General features: G+C 32.2%; 1 protein-coding gene across 1 annotated transcript in view; it reads left to right on the top strand.

The window, feature by feature from the left end:
- FSTL5 (follistatin like 5) overlaps positions 1–25,381 on the top strand; it is a 1,020,077-nt gene that overhangs the window by 952,241 nt on the left and 42,455 nt on the right. Inside the window, exons 13-14 of the mRNA XM_074227423.1 lie at positions 239–346; positions 5,158–5,282. Of these exons, the coding sequence (XP_074083524.1) occupies positions 239–346; positions 5,158–5,282 (233 nt within the window). The remainder of the gene's footprint in view (positions 1–238; positions 347–5,157; positions 5,283–25,381) is intronic.

Here is a 25,381-nt window from a genome sequence, read left to right on the forward strand (position 1 = left end):
ACCACTTTACCTTGAGTTTCTTAAGAGCTCTTGTATGATACACAATTTAATTAGTTATTGAGTGAGCATATAGAGTTTTGTCATGTACAAATAATGAACATGGATGAATATTTGATTAAAATATGCTGAGTCCAAATTCATCACAGTACAACTTCACTGATCTGAACTATTTTTTTATTTTAAAATTTGGCTCCTGTAAGACCTGATTAAGATATCATTTAATTTTTTTCTATTACAGGCAGTTGGCACAGACCCCGTCCCTGTGAAATTGCACTATGACAAATCACATGATCAAGTATGGGTACTCAGTTGGGGAAGCCTGGAAAAGACCTCACCAACATTACAGGTAAGTATGCAAAGAGATTTTAGGAAAGATCATGATGTTAGGGGGCATGAGATAGAAAGGAAAATGCATTCATTAATTATGTATTTTTTGCCTGATACTGTACTAAACAATTTACAAATATTATTTCAGTTTGATCCACACTATTTCCTTGGGAGTTAGATTCTAATTATTATGCCCATTTTACCATTTAAACAAATGAGGCAGTGAAAGGATAAGTGATTTGCCCAGAGTCAGACAGGTAATAAGTATAAGAGGCTGGATTTTAATTCATATCTTCCTGCCTTCAGGAGCACAGAAGGATTGACTTTCTATTCAATGAAAACTCCTGGTACCATTTCCCAGTCTTTTTTGGAAGTATGATTCTAACCTGACTAAACATCTTTATTCATCAAACTCTATATTGTATAACCTAAGGTCACTGTTCAAATAATGTATTGATTGAAGCAATGTGGTAGAGAGGGTAACAATAAAGGTAACTTCAATTGTTTTTTTTATTTTGGTTTGTTATTTTTTCTATCATTTCAAATATATCTAATCAGTTCCTTTTTAAAAAAATAATTGAGGGGGGGCTAGGTGGTGCAGTGGATAAAGCACTGCCCCTGGAGTCAGTAGTACCTGGGTTCAAATCCAGCTTCAAACACTTAAAAATTACCTAGCTGTGTGGCCTTGGGCAAGCCATTTAACCCCATTTGCCTTACAAAAAGCTAAAAAAAATTGATATTTAGAACCAAATATCCCTAAGGGAAGTAGGTCATTTTTCTTTTGAAGTTTTATTAGTATACATTTTGTCATTTAATGTTTAAGAATGTTTACCATTGCAAGGCAATGGAAAATATGCTTATTTGTCTTCTAGTTATGACCTTTTTAAGCTGTTTGAAAAGATGGTTAGTGTAAGGGAATTTGAGCCTTCACAGCTAGAAATTATATTTTTCATCATGTTTCTTTTTAAAGAAAATCACTTATACAGGCTAGTATGCAATAATAACTTAAAAACAGTTTTTAAATTGCTTAGCTTCTGAATATGTGATATATATTTCATCTTTTTTCTAAGACATATATTCCTGAATTTTATTTGTAAATCCTTATTTTCCCTTGAGTGAAACTGTCTTCACAAAACAGGATAGGTACAGTAAATTCCTTGTTCCCTGGTGCTGAATGGCATCCAAGACTGGCAGGTAATAGTTATTTGTTCTACCTTAATCCAACTGCCTTTGGCTATTTACAAGCCTTCAACCAGAGACCACTAGGTAAAATGATGTATATTCCTATAGAGTAGTCTGACATACTTTCCTCATTCATCTACATCATTCAAAGGAAAGAGTAGCATGGTATTGAACATATTTAAAGATCTCTAAGATTATCCCACTTTAAAAAATATCAATATTTTTGAGCATGATACTTTTTTGTACAATATGATTTTCATTGAAAATGCAGAAAATGACTAACTCCTTTAATAGAAAGGATTTAAAATCTACATGTACAAATAATATATGGACATATGTAATACATATGTATTTGTAAACTTAAATTCTCCAATGGATCTCTCCAAAGTGGTTATTTTTGCTAATGGTGAAGATTATAACCTAACCATGCGTCCTGTATGACTCTTGTTGACATCCTCCTTTGGGTATTACATATTGCGTTCTTCTCTATCTGATACCATTATCTGGAGATCACTGCATAATATAGGTTTCCCACTCTGTTATGCTTCATTCGACCCTACCTTCTTCTCTTGTTGTATATCTCTTAAATAACATTCTAATTTTGCTTCTTATGTACAATATGCTCCAACTATTTAAGACCATTATATTTCATCCAATTGTCCTTTGGTTTAACTAAAATTTAAATTGCTGAGAGACTGTTATTCCATGAGTTATAGTTGTATAGCATTCCTGAAAGAGCTGTGATGTGTTAAAAAGAGAATTTGTAACATAGAAAGGCTTGAAACTTTAGAAAGTACAGTACAATTCCCCAAATGCTATCCAGCTTTCTCATTTCCTCCTATTCAATTGAATTGAATTTGTTCTTTATTCTAAAGGAGCAAAAAATAAAGCTTTTATAGTCCTTGAGAAGGGAGAATGACATGATGAGAGTTATGTTTTAGGAAGATTAATTTTGCAGTTGTTTGAAGAATGAAATGTCTTTGGAGCTAGGGGCAAGAGAGAGATAGTGAGAAGGAGAACATTCACGTATTTAGGAACTACTGCTGTAGTTCAGGTGTGAAATGACAAAAACTTGAATTTGAGCAGTGGTGTTGCAATTGAAACTGAAAGGGAAAACAATGGAAAGAAAATTTTAATCCACATGAATTAGGAATTAAATACATGTAAGGATTAATGGAGATGGTGGAATTTAAATGAAAATGGCAGTAGACTTTGCTGAATGTTAAATCTTGGACAACTGAAGGACAATTTAACTCATTTAGGTGAACTTCACTTTCCTAAGACAAACTTTTTTATTCCCATTAGGAAAGAAAATAGTTCTATATATCTCTTTTCATTGTCAGTATATGATATTCTGTCTTTCTTCATACTCTTAATTATCTCCAGTTTGGTCACTAGGTCTTTACTTTTGTCTAAAAGTAGGGTGATAAATTTATGTTTTCCTTGTGCCTATCCCAGTCAATCATCTTTCTGCCACTTGTCCTTGAAGGTTGAACTCAATTGCTCCTACTTCAGTGAAATTCCCCCAGGTAGCATTTGTCTTTGATTCAAATAAGGAAAATATTGAAAGTGTGGTATGAACAATTCAATGTGCTTGGCCTTTTGAAAACAAACATAAGAATGACACATTCCCTCCCTTTAAGGAGACTATGTTCCGCTGGGAAAGAAATAGAACTCATATAGGAAAAATCAGGGCATGATTAATGAAAAGGAGGAATCAAAATATGAAAAAAAGGAGAGAGAGAGCAAACACATTCATCTGTGGGGGAAAGATTGGACTGGAATGACTCAGAATGTCCCACATAGGAATGTACAAATGATATGAACCTTGAAGGAAGAGAAAAATTCTAAAAAATAAAAATGTTGAGGGAATACTTTCCATCCAGAAGAAATGGGGAAATGTTTGGAACCAAAAGATAATATATATAGTTCAAGGAGCAATGGGAAGATTTGTTTGATGGATCAGTTTGGGTGGAATATAAAGTGTATAAGAGAAGCAATGTGAAATGCATTTGAAATGAAAAAAAAAAAGGATGGAGCCAGAGTTTGATTGTAAGAATGGGATATTGGGGTCAGATGAAATTCTGATTTTAAACATTTTAGTTTTATTCAAAAGACAGGAGAGATCTACTGGACATTTTTGGACAACTGGCAAGGCCTGCCATCAGTACGTTGAGAATTTTTTTTTTTTTTTGTCTAAGAACCCGAGAAGGATAAGACTGGAATTAAGGAGATGAATTCAGGACCTGTTAAATTAATCCATGTTAAACTAGATAATGAGGGCAGGAGATAAGGCTGTTGGCAATGTTATTAGGGAGAAATGACAGGTCTGAAAGGCATTGTGAGAATAAAATCACTAGGACTTATTACTTGTCCAGATATAATGTAAAGTGATATACATGGAGAAGAAACATGGGTCGACAGAATAATTAAGAAGTACAAAGAGAACAAAACATTGAAAGTTAGAAGGGAACAATATTACTACAATAAAGGAAAAAGAGATCCATAACAACAAAATGCTTAAAAGTGCCAAATACAGAAAAATCAAGGATAATCAGAGTGGGGGTCATCATATTTAATGATTAAGGGTACATTATAACACTTGGATGAGAAAAAAATTCAGCATTTTAGGGTATGAAAATCAGAAGAATAAAGGGATAAGAAACTCGAGTTTAGGGCACAGTAACATAATATAATGAATGGAATGCTAGATTTGGAGTCAAATGACCCAAATCGATATCTTGGTTTTGCTACTCACTATCTACTTACAGTGTGATCCACATTACTTATCTTCTCTAAAACTCACTTTGTTCATTTGTAAAATGACAAAAGTTGTGCCAGATTGCTTCCAAGATCCCTTTTAGCTCAAAATGTTTAAACCTATCATTATTTGGGAGCATTGAAAGGAATTGACTAACAAATTGAGAGAGTACAGAGAGAGGTAAATTGTAAATTGCAGAAGAGGTTTAAGGATGGGAGGATGCAGGCTTAAAGGGAGATTTCAATTTGGATGGTGGGAAATCTAAATAAAGTATCTCTATCACCTTGGATCCTTAGAGTATGGATGGAGGTTATAAGAAATGAGAAACTTATTTAAAAAGGATAGGGTGTTCCAGAACATTATCAATCTGAAAAAAATGAAAGTAAGTGCAAAGAAAGAAATTGGGATACTGAGGAACTTGGACAAGCTATTGATAGTAGTCTGAATGACAGTACATGATTACAAGAAGAGTCAGTTGAGAGAGAGAGAGAGAGAGAAAATTCAAAGGTATGAACTTAAAAGAGAGAGAACTTGCTAAGTGGTGGCATGAAGGAAGATCTCAAAAAGTAGCCTGAGGGATCAAAAAATGCCAACTCCTTTTTATTTGGTTTTGGAGAGGCATGAGAGAGAAAGGAGTTTGATAGTATTCTAGGACTTGTCATATCTTTTGCCAAATCAATAATGACATATGAAATTACTATGAATAAAATTGTGTTGAATTGCATGTGACTTATAAGGTTTAACAATTTTACCTAGTGATTACAAGAAGTAACTGTTTAAAAGCTTTGTTATTGCTATTTTGAAGACTTTTATTGGAAATATGTGAATTTAATTATATTTTAAAATATGAACCTGAGTGGTAATTAATCCTGCTTCTCATTATTTAGGTAATAACACAGGCCAGTGGCAGTGTTTCCCATCACACAATTCACACCCAGCCAGTTGGGAAGCAATTTGACAGAGTTGATGATTTTTTCATTCCTTCGACAACTCTCATCATTACCCATATGAGGTAAGAATCATAATGAGGCATCCCACTTCTTTTTTGGCTGTAAATGAAGAAGTCACTTGGAAGCAATGAGTAAAATTTGCAGGGTGTCTAATTTGGATTTTATAGAAAGAGGACTTTTCTCACAATGAAAGTTGCTATATAAAGTAGAATGGGTTTACCCAGAAAGTATTCATTTTCTTCCTACTGGAGTAATATAAGCTGAGGCTAAATAATCTCTCGACAATATTATAATTCATATGAATTAGACTAAAGGATTTTTATGTTCCTTTTTTACTCTGAATTGAAATTGTGTGAAACATAATTTCATAATTTAAATGTATATTTTACAAAAATATATATCCAATTCACCTAAATATATGAGAGGACAAAAGAAGACACAAAAAATTTATATCAATAAACTGTCTAAGACTATTTTCTCTTTTAACCGTTGCATTTTTTTTCTATCAATGTCCTATTCTAATGTCTTACATTCCTGTGAAGGAGACTATTGTGTCATAAAAGTTATGCAAATGAAGCATAAGCTTCAACCAAGCTGAAAAATTTAGAGAATTCAGCTTTCAAGCATTACTGGCTCATTTACCTTCAAGATGAATATATATTTCTTAATAACCTTTGTATTCTCTTTGATGTTTTACTCATTTTACTTTCTGGTTTTAATTTTCTATCCATTTTCATTTATCTGCCTTTGTAATTGGTTTTAATTGAAGATTTTTCTCTTTATATCTTTGGTATGTTACCCTTTTATCTCTATTAATCCATCATTCACTTTCTATTTCCTCCTTTTTGGCCTGTGCTAATAAGTCAATCCCTGAAACTAGACTAAAAGACTTTCTTAGTTTCTTCCTATTGGGAGATAACAGATTTTCTGATTAAACCTTCAGTAACCCTTTGAATAAATATTAGTGGCCCCAGCTGGTTCAGGTCCCTTTTTTTCGGGTTCAGTGTAGCTGTTTAATATGGCCCCATTCCCAGTGCATTAATCTGCTAATTGAATCCAATATCTCCCTGATGAATGAGTGATAGACAAGGATGTTCAAGCAGCAGAAGAGGGTTGTTGTCATATATTTTCAATACCCAACAAGCCTGTAAGTTTACTTGCACTTTGGTCACATGCCATGAGGGATAATGAGGCTGGAGAATTAAGTGACTATTCCAGATATTAAAATTCTTGAGTGTTAATTCATTAAAAAAAAGATTCTATCATGGTAGTCCTGCCTTCTTTCTTTCAAAAATTTATTTATATAATTATTCTGCATGATTAATGTACCCTCTCCTTGGTCCACAGGAGAGTCTTTGAACTTAGGCCCACCTAAGCACCAGTCTTGCTAATTTCAGGGTATTCCTGTCAATTATTTGGCATTTTGCTTGTTTGTTTGTTTGTTTGTTTGTAATACTGAAGAAACTCCTGAAAACTTTGTACTAATGCAGAGGTATACTGTCTGTTCATTGCCTGTATTTACCTATAATACTCTTGAGTGGACCCCAAATACATTAAAATATAATTGGAATTATTTTTAACTAAATAAAAAATTTAAACACCAATATGTAATATATTCAAAACTAAGTCAAAATGCAACCCAGAGTCATCTATATCTATATCTATATCTATATCTATATCTATATCTATATCTATATCTATATCTATATCTATATCTATATCTATATCTATATCTATATCTATATCTATATCATCTATATCTATATCTATATCTATATCTATATATCTATATCTATATCTATATCTATATCTATGTCAATGTCTAAGTGTATGTGTACGTCTATGTGTATGTCTACATCTACGTCTATATCTACATCTATATCTATACACATAATATATAAATTTTCAGTGGAGAGAGTGCCTATATTAATGAAATAGTCATTTTATAAAATATGAGTAAGAAATCAAATAACTTTTATGGTACTTTGTAAATCTTGCCATACTATAGAAATGTGAATTCTTATAAGTAGATCTTGATCTTTAAAATGCAAAGTTTTTTTTTTTTACTTTTAGTAATAATGAGATAGTATCTATAAACTGTTTTACTTAGAAGCAACATAAAGAAATCTTGAAATGAAGTATCAAAATATCCCTAGTTAGAATTTCCCCAAGGAGGTAGTGGCAAACTCTGGGAAATAACATGTTAGAGACAGATGTAGTCATCCTTTCTTAGTAGCATAATTATTTCTTAAAGTAGAAAATAATCATTGAACAATCGTTCAATTAAATGATTTTGTGTAGTGCATTTAAGAATAAAATAAGATGAGGCAGCTAGAGGGTGCAGTGGATAGAGCACTGACCCTGGATTCAGGAGGACTGAGTTCAAATTTGACCTCAGACACTTAATAATTGCCTGACTGTGTGACCTTGGCCAAGTCACTTAATCTCATTGCATTAAATAAATAAAAACATTTTAAAAGAATAATATAAGACAAGATAAGAATTCCATTGCTTCTGGTGATAGTGTGACTGGTCATGATGTTCTAAAAAAGCCACAACTTTTAGTGCTTTCATAGAATTTTATTCAAAAAACATGTAGGATTACTAGAGTTACTGAGAAACAGATTCTATCAAGTTAGAGGTGAACTAAAAGATTATTATGCAAGGACCAGACTTAACTTTGGTCTTCCTGGACTTCTGGCCAAAATGGCAAAGAGAAGAAAGACATTGTGCTAGGTTCCCCTGATTTCCCCTCATAAATAACATGAAACAAAGCTCTTAACAGAAATCCTATCAACAAAACCCAGAAAGAGAAGCTAGGAGAAGAACAGCTAACAAAAGGTCTGTCTCAAGGGACCTTGGATGAACCTGGAGCAGAGAGCAAAGAGGCAGTAGGGGCAGGTGAATCCAGAGCACTGGCCTTAGTTGCTGAGGCTTTGGTAAGTGGCGGGTTCAAGGACCAAATTTAGCCACAGAATCTTTGGCTGGGGAAGTGGAGGTATAGTGAGTCCCAGCCAGTCTGGAGAGTGAGTTCCAGCACAGAGTTGCAGAGCACAGCTGGACATCGACCCATTGGGCTTGGGAGCCTGAGTTCCATGCATTTAACAGAGTCCTCTCCCTAAAACAAACACAGTAACAGCCAGCCCAGCCTCCACCCCCTGAGGTGCAGGCATGAGCAGCAGAACTCCCTCAGCTGAAAGGGAGATTTACTACCTCCCCCAGGGCCCAGCCAACATTGTTTAAGGATAATTCAGACACTGCTGCCACAGCTCAATCCCTTCAGGTCTAGGGAGAGGGCCTACAACATTCCAGAGAAACCAAACAGCATCCCCTACTGGCTGGCCCACTTTGAGTTACTAAGCCAAGTGAAAGCCTCTAGGATTTTCAAAAGCAAAATTCTGAGAGCCAGCTCTACCTCCAATAAAAGATCCTAGGAAAATGAAGAAAGACTGGTAGAAAGGGGGCCCTAATGAGAATTACTTTGAAGTCACAGGTCCTAACACAGAGAGATCTAGAATGTCTGAAGAGAATATGAATTGGTCATGGGACCAGAAAGATTTCCTTGAAGAAAACAGGAAGGAATTTAAAAATCAATTGGAAAAATTGGGGAAAGAAACTTAAGAGAAAATTAACACCTTGCAAGAGAAAATTAACATATTTCAACAAGAAAACAAATCCTTGTAAAAATACAATTGGATAAGTACAAATGAAAATAATTCTTTCAGTTCCTCAATTGAACAAATGCAAAAGGAAAAATAATTCTCTCTGAACTACCCTTGGGCAAATGAAAAACTCCTTTAAAAATAGAACTGAGCAATTGGAAAAGGAGTTACAAAGTATAGATGAAGAAAATTCCCTCTAATAAATGAATGTAAACTGTGGAAAATAATGGCTTCATGAGACAACAGGATTCTGTTAAAAGAATCAAAAAAATCAAAAAATTTGAAGAAAATGTAAAATAACTCATCAGGAAAACCACTGACCTTAAGAATAGATCAAGAAGAAACAATCTAAGAATTACTGGTCTTCCTGAAAACATTGAAGAGAAAAAATAGTCTGGATTTAATGTTACAGATTTTAGGGATGAAAAACTTCCCCGGTATCATGGAAAGAGAGGGAAAATAGTTTATTTTTTTAAGAAAGATTTTATTTTTTCGTATTTTCCCCTAATATTGCTTCCCTCAACCCCCCCACACACACACAGAAAGCAGTCTGTTGGTATTTACATTGTTTCTATGGTATACATTTTTCTAAGTTGAATGTGATGAGAGAGAAATCATATCATTAAGGAAGAAAAATAAAGTATAAAAGATAGCAAAATTATATAATAAGATAACACTTTTTATTTAATTAAAGGTAATGGTCTTTGGTCTTCATTCAAACTCCACAATTCTTTCTCTGAATACATCACAGAAACCTCAAAATTGTGCCTGATTGTTGCACTGATATAATCAGCAAGTACATTAAGGTCAATCATCACCCCTATGTTGCTATTAGGGTGAACAATATTCTTCTGGTTCTACTCATCTTGCTCAGCATCAGTTCATGTAAATCCTTTTAGCCTTCCCTGAATTCCCAGTACTTCCAGTTTCTAATAGAACAATAGTGTTCCATCACATACACATAACACAGTTTGTAAAGCCATCCCCCAATTGAAGGGCATTCATTTAATTTCCAATACTTTGCCACCAGAAACAGGTCTGCTAATAATATTTTTGTACAAGTGATATTTTCACCTTTTTTCATAATCTCTTCAGGGTAAAGACCCAGTAGTGGTATTGCTGGATCAAAGGGTATACATATTTTTCTTCTCTTTGGGAGTAATTCCAAATCCTTTTTAAGAAAGGCTGGATGAGTTCACAGCTCTTCCAACAATATATTACTGTCCCAGATTTTCCACATCCCTTCCAACTTTGATCATTGTCCTTTCTTGTCATATTGGCCAATCTGAGAGGTGTGAGGTAGTACTTCAGAGTTGGTTTAATTTGAATTTCCTTAATAAGTAGTGATTTAGATCAATATTTCATATGACAATGGATTGCTTTGATTTTCTCATCTGTAAATGGCCTTTGCATATCCTTTGACCATTTGTCAATTAGGAAATACAAAATAGTTATTGAAAGAATTCATTGATCCCTTATGGAAAGGGATCCCACAATGAAAACACCAAGGAATATTGTGACCAAATTCCAAAATGATAAGATAAAAGAGAAAATCCTGCAAGCAGTCAGAAAGAAACAATTTAAAGACCAAAGAGCCACAGTAAGGATTACCCAGGACCTGGCTGCTACAACATGAAGGGATCAAAGGACCTAGAATATAACATTCTGAAGAGCAAGAGAGTTTCCATTGCAGCCAAGAATCCATTATCTGGCAAAACTGAGCCTTCTCTTCTAGAGGAAAAGATGAACATCTAATGAATTGGGAGACTTCGAACTTTTCTTGATGAAAAAACCAGAGCTAAATAAAAGATTTGGACATCAAACAGGAAACTCAACAGACAAATGAAAAGGTTAACAAAAGGGGGGTAAAGAAAAAAAACTGCTTTCTAATAAGACAAAACTGGCTATATCACCATCTGGGACAAAGATTCTCATGATTCTTGAGAATCATAACTCAGAGAGAATATACTCATCAGAAGTGATGTGCACCCATGACTTATCCTTGACTCAGACAAGAATGATTTAAAAATAATATCTCACTAAAAAAGGGGACAATAAAGAGACAGGAGGAAGGAGGAAATGAATTGGAGTGAATCACATTACATAAAAAGTTAAAAAGGACATATTGCAATAGAGGGGAAGAAATAAGGAAGTGAGAATTGCCTGAATCTTACTTTGATCAGATTAGGCCTAAAGTTTACATACATACCATCAGTTAAGCGGAGAAATTTATCTTACCTTTCAAGTATTAAAAGGGGAAAGGGGGAAAAGGAAGGAAAAGAGAAACAAACAGAAGGGAGAAGGGGAAAAGGGAAAGGGGAAAGAAAAGGGAGTGGGGTTGATATAAGGAGGCAAACACACTGAAAGTGGTGTTATTCAGAAACAAAATACTGGGGAATATGGGTAAAGTGAAAAAAAGGCAAAATATAAACAGAGGGAAGATAGCATGGAGGGCAATAAAGAGTTAGTAATTATGACTTTGAATGTGAATGGGAGGAACTCTCCCATAAAACATAAGCAAAAAGCAGATTGGATTAAAAACTAAAATCCTACAATATGCTGCTTACAAGAAACTCATTTAAAGCAGAGAGATACATACAGAGTAAAGCTAAAAGGTAAAATATATTTTGCTTCAACTCACCTGAAAAAAGAGCAGGGTAGCTATCCTTTTCTCAGAAAAAGCAGTTTCAAAAATATATCTCATTAAAAAAGTCAAGGAAGGAAACTATATCCTCCTAAGTGGTACCATAGACAAAGAAGCAATTTCAATGCTAAATACGTATACAACAAGTGGTATAGCATCCAAATTTTTAGAGAAGTGAATGAGTTACAGGAAGACACAGATAGCAAACATCTACTGGTAGGAGACCCCAACCTCCCACTCTCAGATTTTGATAAATTCAACCATAAAATAAATAAGAAGGAAGTTAAGGGGGAAAATAAAATTTAAAATTGGAAAACATGATAGACCTTTGGAGAAAGTTGAATAGAGGTAGAAGGGAATATACTTTTTTTCCTGCAATACATGGCACTTACACAATAATTGTCCATATATTAGAACATAAAAACCCAATAATCAATTGCAGAAAGGCAGAAATAGTGAATACATCTTTCTCATGTCATAATACAATAAAATCACTTGAAATACTGGGCCAGGGAGATATATAGCTCCAAACTAATTGGAAACCAAATAACCACTTTTATTTTTTTATTTTTATTTTTTTAGGGTTATTTGCAAGGCAAATGGAGTTAAGTGGCTTGCCCAAGGCCACATGTCTAGGTAATTATTAAGTGTCTGAGACCAGATTTGAACCCAGGTATCCCTGACTCCAGGGCTGATGCTTTATCCACTGCACCACCTAGCCACCCCAAATAACCTCATTTTAATGAATGAGTGGATCAAGCAACAAATTATAGAACAAACTAATTATTCCATCCTAGATAATGGCAATAATGAAAAAACATACCAAAACTTATGGGACACAGCCAAGGCAGTTGTCAAGGGATATATTATATCTTTGAATGCTTACATGAACAAATTAGAGAACGATAAAATCAATGAACTAAACATGCAACTAAAAAAATAGAGAAAGAACAAATTAAAAACCCCCAATTAAATACCAAATTAAGAAATCTAAAAATTAAAGTAGAAATTAATAAAATCAAAAGCAAGACAGCTATTTAACTAATAAATAATATCAAGGGTAGGTTTTATTAAAAAACAATAAAATTGGTAAACTTCTGGTTAATTTGATTGAAAAAAAAGAAAGAAGAAAACCAAATTTCTAATATCATAAATGAAAAAAGGTGAACTCACCATCAATGATGAGGAAATTAAAGTAATAACTCTGTGTTCTTTTGCTCAACTCTACATCAATAAATTTGATAAGTTAAGTGAAATGGATGAATATTTGCAAAAATATAAATTGCCCAGATTAAATGAAGAGGAATTTAAATACCTAAATAATCCTTTCTCAGAAAAAGAAATTCAAGAAGCAATTATTAAACTCCGTAAAAAAATTTCCAGGGCCAGATTCCCAAGTGAATTCTATCAAATGTTTAAGGAATAATTTTTTTTCCAATTTCATATAAACTCTTTTCAAAAATAGGTAAAGATGGAACTCTGCCTAACTCTTTCTATGACACCATCACGTTGCTGATACCCAAACAGAAAGTGGTAAAACAGAGAAAGAAAATTATAGACCTATCTTCCTGATGAATATAGATGCAAAAATCTTAAATAAAATCTTAGCAAAACTATTACAACAAGTTATCACAAGGATAATACATTATGATCAAGTTGGATTTATCCCAGGAATGCAAGGTTGGTTCAATATTAGGAAATATTGTTATAAAGTTAGTCAAGCATAGTATAATTAATTATATCAATAACAATCCTGTCATAAATCACATGATCATATCAATAGATGCTGAAAAATCTTCTGACAAAATACTGTATCTTTTTCTAATAAAAACACTAGAGAGCATAATAATAAATAGATTTTTCCTTAGAATAATAAGCAGTAACTTTCTGATACCATCAATAAGCATTATATCCAACTGGAATAAGCAAGAAGCATTCCTAGTAAGATCAGGGGTGAAGCAAGGTTGCCCATTATCACCACTACTTTTCAATATTTCATTAGAAATATTAGCTTCAGCAATAAGAAAAGAAAAAGAAATCAAAGGGATTAGAATTGGGAAGGAAGGGCTAAAACTCTCATCTTTGCAGATGACATGATGGTATAACTAGAGAATCCAAAAAATCATCTAAAAACTACTTGAAATAGTTAACATCTTTAGCAAAGTCACAGGATATAAACTAAACCCTCATAAATCCTCAAAATTTCTATATATGAAGGAGCTAGAAAGAGAAATCCCATTCAAAGTAACTCCAGACAGTATGAAACACTTAGGAGTCTGCCTGCCAAGGCATACTCAGAAAATTTTTGAAAACAATTACAAAATATTTCTCACACAAATAAAATCAGATTTAAGTAACTGGGAAAATATTAACTTCTCATGCATAGGCTGAGCTAATATAATAAAAATGACAATGCTAACAAAATTAAACTACTTATTTACTGCCCTACCAACCAAAATTCTAAAACATTACTTTAATGAGTCAGAAAAAAATTGTAAGTAAATTCATATAAAAAATAAAACATTGAGAATTTCCAGGGATTTAATGAAAATAGTGCAAAAGAATGTGGCTTAGCCCTACCAGATTTAAAATTATATTATAAAGCATCAGTCATCAAAACTGGCTAAGAAATAGAGTGATGGATCAGTGGAATAGACTAAATGCAATAGCAGGAAATGATTATAGTAATCTGGTGTTTGATAAACCCAAAGAGACCAGCTTTTGGGATAAAAATACTTGCTTCCATGAAAATTGTTGAGAAAAACTCTTCCAACACTTCACGCCCAATACCAAGATAATATCAAAATTGATACATGATTTAGACATAAAAAACAATACAAGCAATCTAGGAGATCAAGGAATATCTTACCTGTCAGATGTATGGACAGGGTAGCAGTTTATGAGCAAGGAAGAGCTGGAGAGCATCATCAGAAACCAACTAGATAATTTCGATCACATTAAATTAAAAAACTTTTTCACATACAAAACAATTGTAACCAATATAAAAAGAAATGTAGTAAATTCACAAACAATTTTTGCAACAAGTATTTCTGATGAATTCATTTCTACAATATACAGAGAACTGAGTCAAATTAAAAAAAAAGCAATTCTCCAAATGACAAATGGTCAATGGATATGCAAAGGCAATTTACAGATGAGGAAATCAAAGCAAACAATACTCACCTGAAAAATTGCTCTAAATCACTACTTATTAGATAAATGCAAATTAATCCATCTCCGATGTACCACCTCACACATCTCAGACTGGCCAATATGGCCATAAAGGCCAATGATCTATGTTGGAGGGGATGTGGGATATCTGGTACATTAATTCATTGCTGTTGGGGCTGTGAACTCATTCAACCTTTCTGGAGAGTAATTTTGAATTACACCCAAAGGACAACAAAAATGTGCCTACCCTTTGATCCAACAATACCACTATGGGGTCCATATCCTGAAGAGATTATGAAAAAGGGTAAAAACATCATTTGTACAAAAACATTCATAGCAGCCCTTTTTGTGCTGGAAAAGAATTGGAAATTGAGTGACTGTCCATCATTTGGGGAATGGCTTAACAAACAATGCTATATGTATGTGATGGAACATTATTGTTCTATTGGAAACCAAGAGGGGTGGGAATTCAGGGAAGCCTGGAAGAATTTGAATGAACTGATACTGAATGAGATGAGCAGAACCAGAAGAACATTGTATACCCTAACAACAAAATGGGGGTGATCAACCTTAATTGACCTTCTCATTCCATCAGTACAATAATCAGGCACAATTTGGGAGTATCTATGATGGAAAATGCCATATTTATCCAGAGAAAGAATTGTGGAGTTTGAACACAGACCAAAGACTATTACCCTTAATTTTTTTTAAAAAGTTATCCTAGTATGTAATTTTGCTCTTTTACTTTATTTTTCTTCCTTTAGGATATGATTTCTCTCTCTCTTATCACATTCAACTTAGATCAGTGTATACCATGGAAATAATGTAAAGACTAACAGACTGATCTCTGTGGGGTGTGGGGGGAGGGAAGTGAGATTAGGGGAATAATTTTAAAATTCAAAATAAATACATTTAAAAGTTAAAAAATGTGTTCTGAAAAAGTGGATTTTTGGTCAAAAAAGTTCTGAGGCAATATTAGAGGAGGATTATGATTTGTATCCATGAAGTGAACTACCTGCAAAGATGGCACCACATATCATTGCAATATTATAACATCATCCAAGTCATTGTATCTAGAACTGGAGGGACTCAGAGTGATCTAATTTAATTAATACCTTCATCAGAATAAACTGTTACCTGAAGAAGAAAACAGGTTTTGTTTTGCTTTTCCAAAGTCACGGAGTTAGCAGAATCAAAATTTGAAACAAAGTTCTCTGATGCCAAATCTATTTCACTCTCTCCATCAGACATTGTCTTAATGATTGTTTATTAAGCAGACTGATTAAAATACAAATTCTTCTGGCTGATCTCTACTGCCCTTTGGGCTAAATTGGGGAAACTGAAGGTGGAACTTTTTTTTCAGGAGATAACTGGTAATGATTTGTTGACAAAATGCTCTTTACTTCCTATTCAAATTGTCTTGTATGGTAAAATTATAGAATTGGGCCAAAGATTACACTTTTCCTGCAGGCAACTTCTGCATTGAATAAATACTGTGTGTGTGTGTGTGTGTGTGTGTGTGTGTGTGTGTGTGTGTGTGTACTGATTTAGCATAACATTTGCTCTAAAGTTTACTTGAACTGAAGCTAAAAATCAGTTTATATAAATTAAAAAATTGCTACTTATTAATATGATAGTAATAGGCAGCAATGCACTGTGGTGGAGTATCATGGAAATAATAAGGGAATAATGATGGTAGAAAAGTGGAGATTTGACCTTTCCATTCTTTTTTTTTATTTATCAAGAGAGAGAAAGAAAAATAAGACTTCGCATTAGGAAATATTTCATTAAATTGAAATGCATCAGTAGTTTTTCAATATATCTAGGTATCAGTTAAATTGATAATGTTCTCTTTACAGATAAAAATCCTATTTTAATGAGTTTGAAGCCATATCCACATTGTTTTATTGTAATCAAATGTCATTTGGTGTTAGGTATAAACTATATTTGGCAGCTACAAAATTGAGAGAATTTGTGTCTGGCACATAGTTGGTGTTTAAAAATGTTTGATGAGAATGTGAAAATGATCATTATTCTACTAATAAATAGATTAATCAATGTCAGAGAGTATAAATACTATGCATTTCTGCAATAATTATTTCAGAATGCAATATTTTATTTTAAACAGAATTTAACATGTATTTTAAAATGTGGTATTAATGTAGGAGAGATATATAAATTTTATTTTGTTTTATAACTTTCAGTGCTCAGTGGGGAAAGTAAGAGGTTTCTAACTCAATTGATTCAATTCCAGTCAATCACTAAATGTCTACTCTGTGAAAAAAAAAAAAAACTATGAGCCACTAGGATATTTCAAGAATACTTTGGTAAATTATAATTTCTGAAACAAAGCATTGTTGTGATAGTTCATAAATGAATTCATGGTTCTCTACAAAATCTGATGTTTTCATGACTCATCAATATCTATATAGAGGGAATTCCAAAAGTTGAACTTAAAGCTTTATTAGCTTAAAACTACATTAAGACTTTTGGCACCCACTATGTACATATGTTGTTGTTATTCTTGCATATCTCTTTTTTTCAGTTGTCTTACTCCTCATCACCTCATTTGGGGTTTTCTTGGGAAAGATATTGAAAAAGTTTCCCATTTCCTTCTCTGGTTCATTTTACAGAAGAGGAAACAGAGACAAACAGGCTTAAGTGACTTGCCCAGGGTAGCACAGCTAGAAACTGTCTGAGGTCAGATTTGAAATCAGGAAGATGAGTCTTTCTGATTCTAAGTCTAGTGTTCTATCTACTTTTCCACAAAGATGCCTTATGTGCATGTGTAATCCCCAATATTTATAATATTATTGATTAAAAAAAGCAAAGTAAGGGAATGTCTGTATAAAAATTATCTTTTATTTAAGTCATTTGTTATTCTGCTTGCTTGGATTGAAATAGAAAATGTTCAAGGCATATCAGTCAATTTTTGCCAAGTAGTCTTATCAGTTGAGACATGACCATCATATCATTTTAATTTTTTTTTAATTTATTTAAGCCAATGGGGTTAAGTGACATGCCCAAGTTCACACAGCTAGGTAATTTTTTAGTGTCTAAGGTCAGATTTGAACTCAGGTCCTCCTCACTCCAGGGCCTGTACTCTATCCACTGCTCTACCTAGCTGCCCCCATCATATAATTTTATAGAACTGGATACTAACTTGGTAGTTGTTAAGAGAAAATTCTATTTTTTATATAATAAACTCAGCATACATATACATTTTATGGAAGAAATGGATTTAATCCAGACTTGCTTGATTTGTTAGAAAATTGTATCTCCCTATGACTCCCTTATCATATAAATATTACAAAGCCTATAACAGATATTCAAGCACTGTATAGTGGAGCAAATAATTACTCTGTAGTTTGAGAAGCTAGATTCAAACTTACTTATAACACTTAATATCTATGTGATTTGTAACAAATCACTTTCCCTTTCTGAGCTTGCACATCTGAAGATCAGAAGTGAGTTCAGGTCTGAAGAGATCACTGTGAATGTCCTCTGCCTACTGGGGGTATTTAAAGCAATTTGGATGAATGGAATTGCCAACATAAGAGAAGGAATAGGTAGGGAAGAGGACCAAGAAAATCTCTTTTTTCTTCCTTGAACAGAGGACAGGACCAAAGCCTTCTTGTAAAGGGATTAAAGGGAGCATGAATAATGAGGAAGCAGAGGCTTTGGGTTTTTCAAAAAATTTAGCAGTGATAGGAAAAAGAATCGAAAGGATGCTACTTGATTGAGAAGCCCATTCAACAAAAATCTCCCCCCCCCCCATTTCCTACCAAAGAATCTGTTTCTAACATTTACATCAGACACTGATAGGCCAGATGAACATCATCCTTTCCTGAAGCCTTCCTGATTAATTTCATTTTACAATAAATCTTCCTTTCTCTAAGTCTTTTTGCTAAAGCTGCTGTTTCAGCAACATATAATTATCTGTGTGACTAAAGGAGTCAAAGTACTTGAAAAAAGAAAAATGACTTTTGAAGTCATCCACTATTGTTCTGAAACCTTATATATCAGAAAACTGGGAGCAAAAGAGATTAATTTAGAAGAAAAGAGAATTCCCAAGAAGTCAAAGCAATCAGGATCTATTCCTAACATCTACTATTTATTATTACTGTGCATTTGGAAGAGGCATTTAATTTCTCAAAGTTCATTTTGTCAATTAAACAAATATATTTATACCCATCCTACTTACCTCACATAACTGTTGAGATTAACTGAGATTACAAATATAAAAGAAAAGAATAAAACAGTCAAAAAAGACCTACCTTGTAAACTTAATTTGTAAAGTTAATTTGTGATAAAATAATAGTCTCTAGTGTTGTAATTAATTGATGTTAAAGGAAAGAGTAGAACTAAGGTTTTTTGGATTTGAATCCAATGCTCTTTCTACTCTTCTATAAAAATATTTCATTCTTTGAAGGAGTTGTCAACTGAGTTTAAAGTCTTAGGTCTAATTCCAACTTTTTAAATTATTTATTTAAATCACAACCTCACGTAATCATGTTTTTCATCATTTTCATCATTTCTTGCTCTAAATAGATCAGAAGAGCATTTTGAGAAACAAATGAAAATGGATCTGAAAACAATTTGGAAAATTTAAAGTGTTGTATTGATGTAAGAAACTCTTTCTTGCTGTTGTTTTAGTTTTAATGTATACCATCTCAGTCAGATGGAAAGCTTACTGCTAGATGTGCAGTAGATCCTAAAAATGCTAATTGAAAAAAACATAATAGTGTTAACCAAGCCCAGATTTTATTAATTTTGTTCTGTAGAGTATACCAGCATAGACAAATGCTTGCAATCACTGTCTATCTTATAGGTAGAAAGAATATATATTAAGATTTACAGGAAGAAAGAATATGTGTGTATGTATATATTTCAATTTACTTGAAATAGAATCTGAAATTCTCATTATTAAGATTGAATCAAATATCTCCAAGAACCTATTAAGCAACTGAGTGTCTTTGGATGCATCCTCATCTTTAAGAAAATGAGAATTCTGGTTCTATTGGTAATCAGGATTAATCTATCTCTCCATGTTCTAAATTATTATGCAGTAGTATGAAAAATAGAAGAGAATAGGTACAATGTTTATTGCAATGACAATTTAGGAAGAAGTATAAGACCTAGCCCATTGTGAGCAAAACCTACTGTTTAAATCTATGCCAAATATTCATTTTTGCTATCATCTTCAATCTTATTTGCAATAATTTCTATGTTTACATTTTTGAACAATTCATTTTTAATAGCACTCTTCATTACTTTTCTAAATTATTTTTACTTTAAGAATTTAAAAGACAAAAATAACTGTGCTATCTGAATCTTCTTTTAATCTCTTGTTTTTGCTAGAGGGAAAAAAAGCTAATGTAGATAAACATGACCATTGAGGAATGATATTTTTTAAATTAGAGAAAATTAATTTTTTAATTGATAAAAGTCCTGCTTTTTCATTGAGTTTTAAAATAAACATGTAATTGTTTTGAATATGATGATGCTATCTGAGAAAGTTTTCTTGCTAATAATTATATAACATAGATAGTGTGATAGGAAATTTGTTTTAATGATTCCTACTATTCTGCTCAAACTGTTCTTTCCAAGGTCACTATTGATTTCTTATTAGTCAGCCCCATTGGTCTTTCCTTTATTTCACTCTCCTTGAATTGTCTTCATTATTTGATGCTGTTGCCTAGTCCTAACTTGATATTTATTCTTCCATTGGCTGCCATGACAGTTATCACTGTTTATTTATATTTATATTTATTGTATCTTATTATCCTCCACAAAACATAAGCTCATTGAAGGCAGGGATTGTATGTTGTTTTTTTTTTAATTTTCAGACTCTATCAAATAATAGGAATTTTATGTTCATTGATTGAATGATTGATTTTTTACATAGCCAACCCACTCCTTTTTATAAGTTGCTTTTAATTTTGTTAAAAATATATGCTGGTTCACTGTTTGGTTTAATTTGTTTGTCCAAGGAATTATCTTTTTAAAATAAAGGCTTGCATTATATCTCAATTTTTATATAACATACTCAGAAACCAAAATGTTAAATGAGGAAAATAGAGAAACAAATTAAAAATAACATGAAATGCATATTTATGCATAAAGATGAATGCATATTTAAAATAAACATTTTAAAGAAATAATTGATCTTCAAAATATACATTAAAATTTTTACTCTCTTAAATAAAATAGTAAATCTCTCAAAAATTTTAGCTTTAGATATATTAAATATTGCTGTGGAATTACCATCTAGATCTAGAATTTAAGAAGTTGTGGTATTTCAAATGTACATGAAAAGAGAGAGAGAGCTGCTGGTGCTGTGATTATCAGAATTTCTTTCGAGTGTTTCTGTTATCATTATGTAACCTCTGGGCTAAAAATTCCCCAATACCTTCCCTATTTCATATTTTATTATGATTAAGCACCACTGACTGGGTTTCAAAACACTGTGAAGAATATTTTATGTTCTATCCCTGCTATCTTATTTTTTAACTCCACTCACTAACTCAAGCCATTACACTCAATAAGACCTAACTAATCCATATCACAGTTTGTTTTTTACCTCCCATCCTGCTCCTCTTATTTTTAGCTCTCTTCATTCTCTTCATGATGCAACCCAAATGACTTTTCCTCTAAGACATCTTTCCTGACTAATAAAACTGTCATTGATGTTATTCAACTTTGTATTCCTACAAAATTTTTCTTTGTGACACAATGTAAACTCCATTTATATATTTTAGTTAATATTTACATAGTAGTTTTTATTTTTCAGTGATAAGTAATTTTATATAAAATTTTATTTATTATATTTTTATCTCACTAGAATGGTTCTCAGTATCTTCTCCTCCTTCCAAATGAATCTATTTTCATTTTTTACTGCTCAAATAGATTTTAAGTTCCTTAAGGGAAAGAATTAAGTATTTCCCAAATATTGAAATATAGAAAGCAAACTGCTGACCATATTTATTAGGTAACCATTTAATAACACTTGTGGTTGGATTAAAAGCAAGTATCAGTACCAGAAAAAAAATTAACCTACATGAATTTTTATACCATTTAATGAAAAATTCATGTAGGGGTGAGTTGACAACTATTTCTCCAATGAAATGTTTGATCATGACTTAAAAATCTGGGATATTAAATTAATATCCAATTAGTAACAAGAAGATAATTAGTTGAGGATTTTTTAAAATAGATTTCCTTAACATTTTGTCTTGTGGGTTTAGAAATCAGTTTCCAATATTCATTTTTCTATTTTAAGACAGTGAAATAAATAACATCACATACTATATTAATTTATGTCAAAATATATCAACTATAGTGATTATGAGCAGTGTTTTAGAATATAATTAAGAATATTGTTCCATTTAATGTAGCTAATTAATTATGCTTTCTGAATCTTTAATAGAGTGATGGTCATAATTCAGCCAAAGAATTCTGAAAGATAAAGCTTGACATGTTAAGAAAGATATATAAATATATATATATATATATATATATATATATACACACATATATTTATATATACATATATATATATTGAGGGGAGGATAAATATTCTGAATATTATATAAGATGTGTGAAAAAAACAAAGGTTAAACCAAATTTCAGAGCTAATTTTAATTAATTTAATCTTTATAAATGCCTTTATGATCATCTGAATTCATGCAACATGATGTTTCCAAGGATTCTAAAATATTTCCTAATGAATATCCTTATTAAGTGAGGAAAAGAACAATTATTCATATGTTATCTATCCACTTTTCCTAATGAAGAAATAGACATCCTGTTGCTATGTTGTTACCAAGGGGCTTGCAAAATCAGTTTGCAATAAGATCACCTTTACTAACTTCTTTACAAGAATGATCATACATTTTGTTATTTGTTTTATTAGAGATGAATGAGAGATAAATTATTAGAGATAAATTAGAGATAAATTATTAAGGGCCTGACATGTGTGAGACACAAGGCTATTCCATGGGGATATGAAAAAAAAGGCAAAATAAAACAAGCAAACAGCCAACAAATATAAAACTAAAGAAAGGCATAGAAATGGGTGATCTTGTTACCTCTTAGACTTCTTGTCTCTTCTCTTCTCTTCTCTAAGGATATGATTTCTCTCTCATCACACCCAATTTGGATCAAGGTACAACATGGAAATAAAGTAAAAACTGATAGATTGCTTTCCGTGGAGGGGTGGGGGAGGGAAGTAAAAAGGGGGGGTTGTAAAACTCAATATCTTTAATAAAAATTAAAAAAAAGAAATGGGGGAGTCCTATGTTTAAGCATTTCAGGTGGTCATTTTTACCTAGATTATAAAATGGAGGGAAATTAAGTTTTAGAATACTGGAGATCTAGAAAAGGAACAGGGTAATAAGAGACTTAAATGCCAAAAATAGTATTATTGACCCTTAATAGAGAGCCATGAAAGTTTTTGCATGGAAAGAAGCAAAGAAATGTTTAAAGAAGTTACATTAGTAACTATGTGGAGGATAGATTTAATATGGGGAGACAACTGAGTTAGGAAGCTGAGTTAAACAATTATTGCAATAATCCAGTGACTATGTTGAAAGAGAGAAAGAGAAATTTATGGCAAGTATTTTGAAAGTAGAAATGAAAAGATTTATCTATGTACTGTAATTATGGAATAAGTGAGAAGAAAGAATAGAATAATAAAATCCAGGGTGTTACATAGAACCAAATGCACTAAAAAAAATATTGATCTTTCAGTGAAGAATTGGAGTTTTAATAATGCTATTCACAACTGGTTCAATTATCAAACTTTGTTTTTATCTTCCAGTTTTTCTTCCAATCTTCTCTATTTTTAAAAAATAGAGATATTTTCTTATAGACTAGTTGACTTAATGTATATATATATATATATGTATATATATATATATATATATATACTTATGATTGCCCCCTCTCTCCCAAACAAAATCTCTTTTCTCTCAAAATTTAATTACCAAAGAAACTACTTATTTAATTAACGTTATAAAACACAAAATAATTATTCATTATCAGTGTGACTCTGAACCTTTATGTTGGAAGTAAACCTTATATTTTTCCTAGGAAATCTCAAATATTAAAAAGTAAAATGTTCTATTAGTTTGACCCTAATGTATTCTATGGAAGTTAATAAACTTCCAACAATATTAAAGATTAATTTGAATGATCTCACCTTTATGTTACCAGTTAATGTTTAATAAAGTGAATAATTTGAAAAGGCACATTATGCTTTTAAAATATCATACTTCAAATGATATTTTGGGTTAATATTGCTAAATAAGATAATATAGCTATCAGAAAATTAGTGAAATAGTAAAAGAAAAGAGTATTATATTTAGAGTGAGCAATCTATTGTCAGAAAGACTTAATTCAAGTCCTATTTCTCACACTATCTGTTAAACCTTGAAGAAGACATTTAAATTCCCTGTGTCTATTATACACTGTGGCACAGTTAAAGATCTCATAGTTTTACGACAAAGAATCTTAGTTCAAATTCTGAACCTACAATACCACCAGTCCGATCTTGGACAAATAACTTAATCTCTATGGGCTCAATTTTCTATCATACTAGAGTCAGAGAACATGACATCAGAACTCTCATCTAGCATTAAATCTGAACTCTTCTAGCAATTTTTGGAGAAGAAGAAAAAGCAATTGCCAAGGTCAATAGCTCTATATATGTACATGATCATTTTCAGTAGATTGACCCTTCTAATAAACTGTTCTTTTCTATCTTCAATCTTGCCCCTGTCGAATAATTCCTTTCCTATTTTTCCTACTATGTTTAAATAAGATTATGTCCAGGGCAGAATCAAGTATAGAAAATATTCAGTTGAGCTCTTCCAACTTTTTCCTCTACACAAATTTAAAAAATAGCCTCAAAGTAAATTTTGGAGTGACAGAGCCAACAAAAAATCAGCAAGGTTTTCTTCTAGCACAAGACAACTTAGGAGGTACAAAAGAGAGATCTGTGACATGGCAGTGGGAGCTGCTTCAGATCTCATGTGAATAAAACTTGGACTAGATTGTGGCAATAGAAGTTGTAGCAGCTTCAGACATTCCCAATTTTGATGAGGTAAGAGAATCTGATAGGTGGTCAAAGGGACATTACAGGACCCCTATTATAGTACTAGATGAAATACCAAATGCTCTTTTGCATTACTTGACTTATTCTGGGTCTCAGTTCAAGGAAAGGGATGAGTACTTTCATACCAATAGTAAACAGAAGCCCTGAGGAATACTATAGATCTGAAGGGATCAGGGTCTTTTCATGGATTAGAGTATAGAGCAGAAGAGAAGTGACCATACTTGTTAGATCACACCACCTTGGAAACACCAAAGACTTCCACATCTCGAGAACTAGTTCTGAAAACAGTAGTGTGAAAAAGCCTGAAGCATGAGAAAGTGCTATTCTCATCTCACACTATAGAGCTTAATATTAATAAATAATTCAAAATCAAGAAATATGTTGGAAAAAAATGAGTAAATGACAAAAAAAAAGAACCAGACTGTAAAAAGTTACTATGGTGAAAGTGAAGATTATGGCATAAATTTAGGAGTCAAAGTATCAAAGAAAAAATGAATTGGAAAGGAGTTTGAAAAATTTCCTGGAAGAGCTAAAAATGACTTTCAAAAATCAAGATTGGTAGAGGAA

Source organism: Macrotis lagotis, chromosome 3 (genome assembly GCF_037893015.1).
Source record: "Macrotis lagotis isolate mMagLag1 chromosome 3, bilby.v1.9.chrom.fasta, whole genome shotgun sequence".
NCBI classification, from domain to species: Eukaryota; Metazoa; Chordata; class Mammalia; order Peramelemorphia; family Peramelidae; genus Macrotis; species Macrotis lagotis.